The sequence below is a fragment of the Meira miltonrushii genome (assembly GCF_003144205.1).
Source record: "Meira miltonrushii strain MCA 3882 unplaced genomic scaffold FA14scaffold_2, whole genome shotgun sequence".
NCBI lineage: Eukaryota > Fungi > Basidiomycota > Exobasidiomycetes > Exobasidiales > Brachybasidiaceae > Meira > Meira miltonrushii.
Window position 1 is genome coordinate 4,528,622 of NW_020289944.1, and position 10,138 is coordinate 4,538,759.

General features: G+C 42.7%; 4 protein-coding genes across 4 annotated transcripts; 2 read left to right on the forward strand and 2 right to left on the reverse strand.

Moving 5' to 3' along the window:
• Window positions 1-151: 151 nt before the first annotated feature.
• FA14DRAFT_115388 (cyclin-domain-containing protein) lies at window positions 152-661 on the forward strand (the record flags this gene model as incomplete). Its single annotated transcript, XM_025496105.1, has 1 exon — window positions 152-661. A coding segment is annotated over one exon (510 nt), but the record flags the coding sequence as incomplete, so codon positions are not given.
• Window positions 662-1,370: 709 nt separating this feature from the next.
• Window positions 1,371-3,554, reverse strand: FA14DRAFT_164778 (Pkinase-domain-containing protein; the record flags this gene model as incomplete). Its single annotated transcript, XM_025499910.1, has 2 exons — window positions 1,371-2,269; window positions 2,321-3,554. The coding sequence occupies 2 exons, from the start codon at window positions 3,552-3,554 to the stop codon at window positions 1,371-1,373; spliced, it is 2,133 nt and encodes a 710-aa protein (XP_025356724.1).
• A 2,439-nt stretch (window positions 3,555-5,993) lies between these two features.
• On the reverse strand, window positions 5,994-7,468 carry FA14DRAFT_179780 (putative ATP-dependent RNA helicase; the record flags this gene model as incomplete). Its single annotated transcript, XM_025500948.1, has 3 exons — window positions 5,994-7,066; window positions 7,145-7,350; window positions 7,455-7,468. The coding sequence occupies 3 exons, from the start codon at window positions 7,466-7,468 to the stop codon at window positions 5,994-5,996; spliced, it is 1,293 nt and encodes a 430-aa protein (XP_025356725.1).
• Window positions 7,469-7,901: 433 nt separating this feature from the next.
• On the forward strand, window positions 7,902-9,748 carry FA14DRAFT_179781 (uncharacterized protein; the record flags this gene model as incomplete). The annotated part of the gene is made up of 2 exons (XM_025500949.1): window positions 7,902-8,163; window positions 8,232-9,748. The coding sequence occupies 2 exons, from the start codon at window positions 7,902-7,904 to the stop codon at window positions 9,746-9,748; spliced, it is 1,779 nt and encodes a 592-aa protein (XP_025356726.1).
• Between the last annotated feature and the right edge of the window lie 390 nt (window positions 9,749-10,138).

The window sequence follows — 10,138 nt, forward strand, 5'->3', positions numbered from 1 at the left end:
ACATAGCAGCACGAAAAGTGGAAGTAGGAGTACAGATAGCGGTGAAGTACGAATGCAGGGTGCGAACGATGGCGAACGAGAGACGTCTGCCTCAATGCACGCCACACCATCATCAACTGCAATGACAACCGAATACGGAATGCAAGAAGACGAAGAGAACGTAAAGACATTGCCACCTCTATTTGAAGATTCTGATCCGGAAGATATTGTCATCTTGGTGGCGGATATGTTGAACAGATTAACGACACATAACGATTCATTGCCTCTCCATCCTTCTTCGCTTACCCGCTTTCACTCAAGAGCAGCACCAGGAATAACGATTTTATCTTATCTACGACGGATAGCAAAATACACATCATTGGAAAAATCATGCATGCTTATCCTTTTGGTATACATTGATCGCGTTTGTCAACGTATTGCCGGTTTCACAATTTGCAGCTTGACCGTTCACAGATTCGTTTGTGCGGCTGTTGTTTGTTCAAGCAAAGCATTATGTGATGCATTCAGTACAAATGGTCATTATGCTCGTGTTGGAGGAATATCGTTAATCGAATTAAATATGTTGGAAAAAGAATTTCTCAATATTATTGATTGGAAATTATCTTGCAGCGGAGCACTTTTACAACATTATTATACCAGCTTGGTCAGATCACATGAATCGTATAGATTACAACAAGTTTCTTTGCCGCCTTTGCCGCCTTCTATGTTACAGGGTTCATCACCTGTTTTGCAACAAGACAACGAAAAACATAACGACGATTCAAATGATATGATGATGGAGTGAACAGGTGGAACGAATCAAGCTTTCAACAAACTTCAACCTTTTCCCTTTCTCTTTTGACACAAAATTATAGATTTCCTCTCCCTCTCTTTCTCTCAAGGCCGCGCAATTCTACCATGATCTCGTTATTTATTCGTACAAGCAAGCCTCGGTCTGATGTTGTATTCTTTATTGACAGTGAAAACGCTTTATCCTTGCATGCATGCTCCATCATTTTTCTTTTCAGCAATGCTCTCTAATACACAATATTTGCAAATACTACCAGAGTGAAGATTTTTCAAAGAATTCTGATTGATTGATGTTTTGTAATGGAAAATTGAGAAGCGCGCGTGAAAGGATCATGATTGTATGGGAGAAACTGGTACATGGTGTTTAATATGCACATCTGATGAGTTGATGATTGGATGGATGATTGATTGATGTTCAAAGATTGCAAATTGCGGAAAAAAGGGAGAGAAGAGAACTCAAGAACAAAAAGGCAAGAAGGTGATTAGCGTAAAGGATGAGGCTTTGAGCGATATACATGGTACAAAAGGGCAATAAGAAGAAAGGGAAGGATGTTTGGATTTTGTTGGCAAATACGTAATCGTCAAGCCCGTGTTCCCCAACCGTGTGCTGCGTACATATCTGATGGTTGCTGTTGATAATATGGTACATTGCCCTGACCAGCTCTTGCAGCAGCAGCAGTATGATTAGGTTCCATAGCAGTTCGATCTTCTTCTTCCTCTTCTTGTTCTGCTTCAACAACATCTTCTCCTTCATCATATTCCAATCCTTCAACATCTTGTTGTGCTTCCAACATTCCATGATACACTTCAACAGCAAATGCATTCGTCAAACCAGGCGTAATACGTTCAGCTTGAATAAGTGCATTTCGTACTTCTTCAATCGTACGTTGTGCATCCGGTCTTTGTGCAACGGCCAGAGATAATTGTTCTAAAACCGGTAATAAAACTGCATCCATTGCTGATAATTGAACGGAATTTGATTGTGGAGCTTTTGCATTCGTTCCTGCCGCTGCTCCTGCTCCTGCTCTTTTACCAACTGATGCTTGTCCATTACCCAACCGTACATTTTCCAACCTGTAACGCTCTTGTTCCAAAACATCGTCTTCATCATCGCTGAAGCGACCGCCAGCACGCGCTGCAGCTTCGTAATTGGCTAGAATACCTTGACTCTGACCTTGTGGAGCATTTGATCGACCTGCTCCATTGCCATAACGAGGATCATCATAATTTGTGGCAATCTCCGTACCGGCTCTGGAGTGTCCTTTGCCTACCGGTGAGCCATATTCAATATGACTGGTACCGGTTGTGACATTATCGCTTTGATAACGTTGATGAGCTTGTGTTGGTGTTTGTTGTTGTGGTGCTTGTTGATTGACCTGTTGCGATTGACGTTGAGCTTGGTATTGTTGTGATTGACCAGAAGGTGGTCTGGGTAAATCTCCTCTTTGTTGTTTGGCACCAGCCAAACGTACAGTACCACCTGCTGAGCCACTTGAAGAGGAACTACGAATCGATGCAAAACGCCCTGAACCTGTCTTGGCTGGACTTGGTGCTGGCACTCTGGAAGCTGGACTTCCAGCAGCACGTCCGTCATATCCTACCGGCTCAATCGGTCTAGAAGGTGTATTTGGAAGATCGCGCAAAGCTCTACCGTTACCATTGTTGGGGGGTATATTGGATGCTTGTTGAGGTTTGACGGGCGAATGAGCATCATAAGGATTCCTTACCGCATAAGCATTTTCCATCATTGCTTGTGCATTAGCAGGAACAGGTGGCGGAGGCGCAGGCCTTTGTGATCGCATCGTCGGATTACGTACTGTGCCGAAATCCCAATCATCTTCTTCATATTCTTGTTGTGCACCTCCTTTGTCTCCATCATGTTGATCGTGTTGATCGCCACCTTCTGCTTTCCACCTTTCTAGTCTTTCGATCAGTTCGGTCAAATAGCTCGTCTTTTTGGCATTTTTGATAAATCGATGTTTCAAAAGCTCTTTTGCTGTCGGTCTTGCGGCTGGATCACGTTGTAAACAGAATGAAACGAAATCTCGGAAGGTTTTAGAGAAGGATGCATCCAATTGCGGAGGAGGGTTCTTTGGGATCAGGAACAAGACCTTCATTGGATGAAGATCTGCATAAGGTGGCTCTCCCATTGCCATTTCTATGGCTGTGATACCCAAACTCCAGATATCAGCTTTGAAATCGTAGCCGCTTTGCTTGATCACTTCAGGACTCATCCAGTATGGAGTACCGACAAATGTGTTCTTCTTTGTCATCGTTGCCGTCAACTGTCCACTAACACCAAAATCGGCTAATTTCACATCTCCCGAAGAAGAGAGCAAAACGTTGGCTGCTTTGATATCTCTGTGTAACTTTCCTTCTCCGTGCAAATAATCCAATCCTTTCAATAGCTCCCTAACAACGATTGCGATATAATCTTCTCTAAACTTTCCTGGCTTCATCAAATCTGAACAACTTCCTCCCGAGCAATATTCCATCACGATCCACAGATTCGTGCCTTTGAGCCAACTTCCATGATATTTCGTGACAAATTCGCTGTCCAATTGACTGAGAATTGCAATCTCTTGTTGAATATCATCAATTTCATCTTCTGCATTTTCCAAATCGATAATCTTGATTGCGACAGGCTCTCTTGTTAGCTTGGAAAATCCTTTGTATACCTCTCCGAACGATCCCTTTCCGATCCTATTCTGTTTTACGTAATAGTCTTCAGGATCGGAACCCTGTGGCGGAACTTTCGCAGCCATGATCTACTCTATCTTGCCTGCTTTGCTGAATGGTGTGCCGATGGTGATGGATTGGCAGAAGTATGCTGGACTTGTTTGTGTATCTCTGATTTGAATCTTGCTTGAACAAAAAGAGAGGATCGAATCACTCTTTCGAAGATTGAATCTTGAATGGTGGTAAAGAAGCAATGATTCTAGAAAGGGTCAATATCAAGCTTTGCGTAGAATTCAAATGTGATCTCAACAGAAAGAAGAGAGCCGAGCGGAAGAAAGCAGTTCAATATGCTGCTGCTGCTGCTGCTGCTGCTGCAAGCGTGCACATGCATCTAGGCACACACTTTTGTGTGTGATATGATGGGTATTTGCATATGCACGTACGTAAAAATACGCACACGAAATTGCTTCCCTTTGGGAATTGGAAGATAGAAAAAACAATCCCGTTCTGAGAATGCTATTTTTATTGATCGCCCAAAACAGGAGAAATGTTGAGATGAAGTTGTTAGGAGTTGATTATGCTTTTGTTTTATCAGCCCATAGGGGCCCTGAATCACTCCATTCAGGCACACCAGGCCAGACAACTCGCCTCGATTCAGATCAGGTCAGGGCATCATCCGGATGTATCACAAAATGCCGCGGCGGGCTAATAGGCACAAACCATTACGCACGAACCCCTCTTGTGTGAATTGTGTTTGTTCGATTGGTACGTACGTATCTTTTTCGTAACAAACATTCCATGCATATACCAACCGAATAAGAAAGACCCTTTCTTTCCCGGTACAAAGGAAAAGCTTATACTCACAATTTGCTGAAATGAAAGAAATGATGAGTTGAATGGGGTAAAGTGGTCGTTCTTGTCGTTTTGGAATTGTGTTATTTATAGTATTTTGTTGATCGTCGTATGTCCTTTTGTGGTATGTTGTTATTGCATAAGATGGACGTGCTAAACTTGCAGAAAGAGAAGATCTTTTGGAATGTTTTCCCTTGTCGTCCCTCGTTTTGATTTGATACGTCGTTCTTTGTCGTTTTAATCGTCGTAGCTGGTCGTCGTCGTTAGAATATGGGGAGGGTATTTGTTGTGATTGGAAGTGTGCATATAAGCACAACAGCGCGATCCTTTGCTTTTGTGAATTGCAAAGTTTGAATGGAAGATGACACAAACAAGCAAAGAATTGTTTGCTGGATAAGATGTATACTCTCGGAGTGAAATAGACTTGAATGAGATTTTGGCTAGAGTAAGGTTTATCTCTGTGTGCGTGTGTGTGTGCGTCCGTGTTTGCGCTCTTGCTTCGTTCTAGTGCATCAAAGCGCATTAAAAAGGGGGGAGGGTTACTCACTCTCAAAGCGTGCGTGCGTGCGTGCTTGCGTTTGATCGGTCTTTTTTTTTTCCTTATAAAACACACACAGCTCGGGGTTATGCATCTTTGGTTTAGCCCGCATAAGTATAGTCTAATTGTAAGCGGGAAATAAAGCAATAAAAAGTAAAAGATACGCTCAAAGTGCCAAAACGCGTCTTCGGCACGGTTTATATATAAAAACCAAATGACGCAGTTTAACACGAGAAAAGAAACACTAATTAAACCTCTTAAAGCCACCTTTTTTGCTCTTTCTTCGGATAAGCATGGTTCCCCCCCGTTCTCATGAAAAGGACGAGAAGGAGTACATCCTTGTCTTATACTTCAAGTAGGGGGTATTGAAACATGACTAGCAACACATATATACAATTGGGCTAGAATAGTATCAGTCAACATCCTAAAGATCGTCTGATCAATCTTATCTTGCCACCGCTTTACCCACACAATGCAAACAATTGAAATATTCTAGATATGGGGATCACATCTTCTTATTTTACAAAAAATAGAAAAGTCTTTATCTTCTCTTACATTCATTTACACATGATCGATTTGATTAGGCGAAGGCGGAAAGAATGGGGAGGGTGTATAAATTGCACAGCCTTTTGAATTTGATGATAGCTGTGTTGTTTGTTTGTATTTAGCGTCATAATTCATTATTACGCCGCCGCCGCCGTAAAAGGGTTCAATGGTTAGGATCCCTCCGAATCAATCAAAAGGGGGGACAGTGCACACACGCAGATGTCAAAATAAAACACAAAAGGACAGATGACCTTATCCGTCTTCTATATCTTATTACAATGAGCCAATCAGATCAAATTCTATCAGAAGCACAGCATTTTCCACCTTTTAAAAAGCTCCGAATTCACGTAAGGTGTTTCATACGCTAACCCGCATTTTAGGTCGTCCCACATTCTTGATTCAACTCAAAATCCCACGCTTAAAGGAATGCTTAGCGAGATACAAAAAGGAAGAGATATTCACACAACAAAACCAGAAATTAATGCTGAGATCAAGAACAAATATAGTTTATTTTTGTATTACATCTGGAATATTTTCAAAAAAGTAGACAGCATTACGTCTACAAAAAGCAACCTTTTCACGTATTCTTTTATGACATGTATGTCGATGAATCAATCGTGTCTGGTAATTCAGGAATGGCCACTTCGAATCTTGATTGAATCTGCTTGAGAACCTCTTCATCTCCTTCAGATGAGACAAAGACGATTGCAAGACCTTTTGTACCAAAACGACCAGCACGAGCAGATCTGTGCAAGTATGAATCAGCATCCGTTGGTGCATCATAACTGATACTAACGTTCACACGTTCGATATCGATACCACGTCCAAAGATATCAGTTGCAACCAAAATACGCTTTTCGAATTGCTTGAATTGTTGGTATCGTTCAATACGTTCTGCTTGTGGAATACCGGCATGAATGCAAATACTGGGGAAATTGCATTCGACTAACAGTTTGTTCAATTCGTTAGCACGGGCAATTGATTTAACAAAGATAACGACTTGGTTGAATTCAAGTGAATCAAGCAAATCGTTTAATTTGCGATTCTTTTGACCTTCTTCCAATCGAACAAAGTGTTGTTGCAATCCATGCAATGTCAATTTTGTCTCATCATCAACGTAAATTTCAAGTGGGTTATCCATGAACTTTCTGCAGGTAGGTCGTACTTCCTTTGAGAGCGTAGCGGAGAACATCATCACTTGCTTGTGATGAGGTGTGGCACGGAAGATATCTTGAACATCACGACGCATATCGATCTGTTCCAACATCTTGTCACATTCATCCAAGATGAAATTCTTCACTCCGCTCGTCTTTAGGCTCTTATCTCTTACCAAAGCATTCATACGACCTGGTGTTCCAACAATGATGTGAGGACATTTGGTCTTATCCTTCAAAATTGCTTGATCGTTAGCAACTGGCGTACCACCGTAAAAGACGGATGTGCGAACGTTTGGCATGTACTTTGAGAATCGAACGTATTCGTTACGGATTTGGTAGGCAAGTTCACGTGTGTGACAGAGAACAATGACACTAACATCACCATCAACAGGTTCAATTTGTTGCAATGTAGCCAAGACAAAGACTGCTGTCTTTCCCATACCAGATTTGGCCTGGCAAATGACATCCATTCCGAGCATTGATTGAGGAATGCATTCCTGTTGCACTGTGGTGGATTGAAAGCGTGTTGATATGTTTTAGAGACAAGAAGTACAAAAGAAAACACTTTGAGACCATAACTTACCTTCTGATGGATGTTCGAAACCCAAATCAGCGATTGCACGTAGCAATTCCGGCTTCAACAAGAAGTCACGGAAACCTGTGGAGTGGATACCAACGTATGATCCCTTTTTGCTGTCTTTTGCTTCACCATCTGCTGCAGCTGCGGCAGTTGCAGAAGCTCCATTTGTGGTGGAAGGTACAGTAACCTCCTCCTCGTAATCGATAAGACTGAAAAGTAGGATGAAAATCAAACGAAGGACGTAGGATGTTTGGGTTTAGTATTAAAATCAAAATGTTGCCGGAGCGAACGGTAATCTCGAATCGACCCTCACTCTTCGTTATCCATTTTTGTATATTGTAAAGAATCGGAGGAAGTGGATGTGTGTTAAAAGGTGATGGTGGATGGAGGAATGGTGAGAAGATTGGTGCGCTGCGTGCGCACGCACAACGGATGCTTTCATTAATACAAGAAAAAGTTGGCGTGGTGCCATGAGAGAAACAAACGCGTACTGGGCTGGCCTTCATTGCCATGTCCTGCCTATCACGATTAAGGCACTTTGACACTGTAACATACAAGTGAATACAAAGGTAACAAGTTGACGCGTGTCCATATAATAAGATTTTGAATACAATATTTTATCTGAATTATTGGGAGCAACACAAACGCTGAGCTAAAAAGACCCGACGAACTGATGAAACAAATGACACAAATTGGGAGGGGCATCTCCCATTCACTTACCATCATCTGATTCTTGTATCGCATCTTTGTGCGCCAAGTGATGGACGGGGTTACATCAAGAGCACATAGAAGCAGTGCAAGAAAGGGTGGAAGAAGTAGTCGCTCAAAAAGCCGTACTGCAGACCAACAAGCAATTGAAGAACGAGTGGAAGAAACTGATAATCTGGCAGAAGCAAGCTCAAGGAAGGTGTCGGAATCCTCATCGCCACCAGCAAAGGCTTCCAAAAAGACCAGACAGAGCAAGAAAAGCCCTCTGACCGAGGTTCAACAGTCAGCAAAGGATGCATCGGGACTAACATCAGGTAAGTGGATTGTAAGATCTTTCTGTCGGATCACCAGCTAATCATTGATTCAAACAAATTTCTTACAGCAGGCAAAATGGCAAAAAGCAATCGAAAGCGCTCACTGAGTAAAGAGGGAGACGATGCTCCACCAAAGTCATCTGTGAACAAGAAACAAAAGCGTTCAAAAGCAGTAATTAGCGATGACGATACCAGTGCGCCTGCAAACGTTGATGATAAAAAGCGAACCCGCCGCATATATTCTCCGCAAAAGCAAGACAAGCATTCTGGACGAAAGTCTGGCCATGCACATAGCAAAAGCCCTCTGAAAGAGCAAGATGATCGTCAGATTCCAGCACCTAAAGACACAGCGGAATCGTCCGAATTGTTGTTCAAGCTTGAGGCTGCAGAAGCAGAGCGGGCGGCTTTACAAGCCAAACTGGAGTTACAAGAAGCAAAGCTTTCCGCTCAGAGTGATACAATCTCACAGCTTCATTCGCAATGCGCTTGTACGGTTTGTTTGGAACTCGCATACAGACCACATGTACTTTCCCCCTGTGGTCACGTATTTTGTGCTCGTTGTCTTGTGTTGTGGTTCAAAAAGGCATTGCCAGATGAGCCACCATTTGCTCCATATCTGACAGAAGAGCAAAGGACAGAGGAACAACAACGTCGGACATTACGACGTAAAAAGCTTTGTCCGCATTGTCGTGTAAGAGTTCAAGCCAGACCAGCAGAAGTTTGGATGATCAAAGGTTTGGTGGACAAGCTTGATGAAAGTATACGATCAGGTCAAGGCAATGATAAGGACACAGACATTTCAAATAGCACCTCTTCTACAGACGCAGAAGCAAAGGAAGCTCGAGGTGAAAACCTGAAAGCAGGTACGGCACTTTGGGACACAATTTTTCCACACAATGATAAGCCATATCAGCATCCTATCTTCGATGAAGACGATCGCGTTTATCGATGCGGATTGTGTGCTAGCGAGATCGTAAATCGAGCTTGCACAAATCCATATTGTGCGATCGAATATAGCGAAAATGAGTTAGACGAATACGACGATGAAGACGATTCAGAATTTGACATTCATGACATGATCTATGGAGGAGAATTTGGCGTAAGCGAGGACGAAGATTGGGAAGATGAAGATAACGATTTCATCGATGACGGACCTGTCGAGATCAATGATGATAGTGAAGATGAAGTTGAATTCGACCATCATCTGCACCATGGCGCTCATGATCACGACAATGGCGATGTTCAACTTGTCGCCATCAATAGCCGGAATGTACCTCCGGTAAGAAGACGACGCGGTCGTGTGATCGCACTCTCTGATTCGGAGGAAGATCAAGGCGATCGTAGAGCGCGTTCTCCTTCTAACGAGAATTTTTCCGATCGTGACGAAGAAATGATGGCAGGAGCCGGGCATCACGATGATGACGAGGAAAGCGAAGGGGGAACGGAAAACTCTTATTCGGAGGAAGAAGGCACTTATGCGAGCAATCCGGATGATGGAGCTTCACAAGATTTTGACGAAGGATTCGACGATAGAGACCCAGACGACTTCGATGAAGATGGAGCGGATGATCTCGATCTTGATTGATTGAAGGCATGCACACCTCAAAAAGCGCAATTTGTAGGTCAGACTATACCTATAACATCTGTATCTAGCACACAACTGTATCTTTGTATTGTATTCTCATACGGCTTGATAACCACACAGCTTCTGAAGAAAGGCCACCTTACTGACATTTGTATCACCAACAACACACACACACACACAAATAATATTTCTATATCCAATAAGAATAGAACGACGAATTGAAGTAAAGGGTCTAAGAAGGTGGCACACTGAAAATAAGAAAAAGGTTTACACTTGCCGAGCGCGCTTCGACGAGGATGGTCTATTTGTCTGGCTTGATCTTGAGCTATCAACGTTCTGTGGACGATATGAGGTTGAAGCATGACTTGTATTGTCCATTGTGTTCATTGT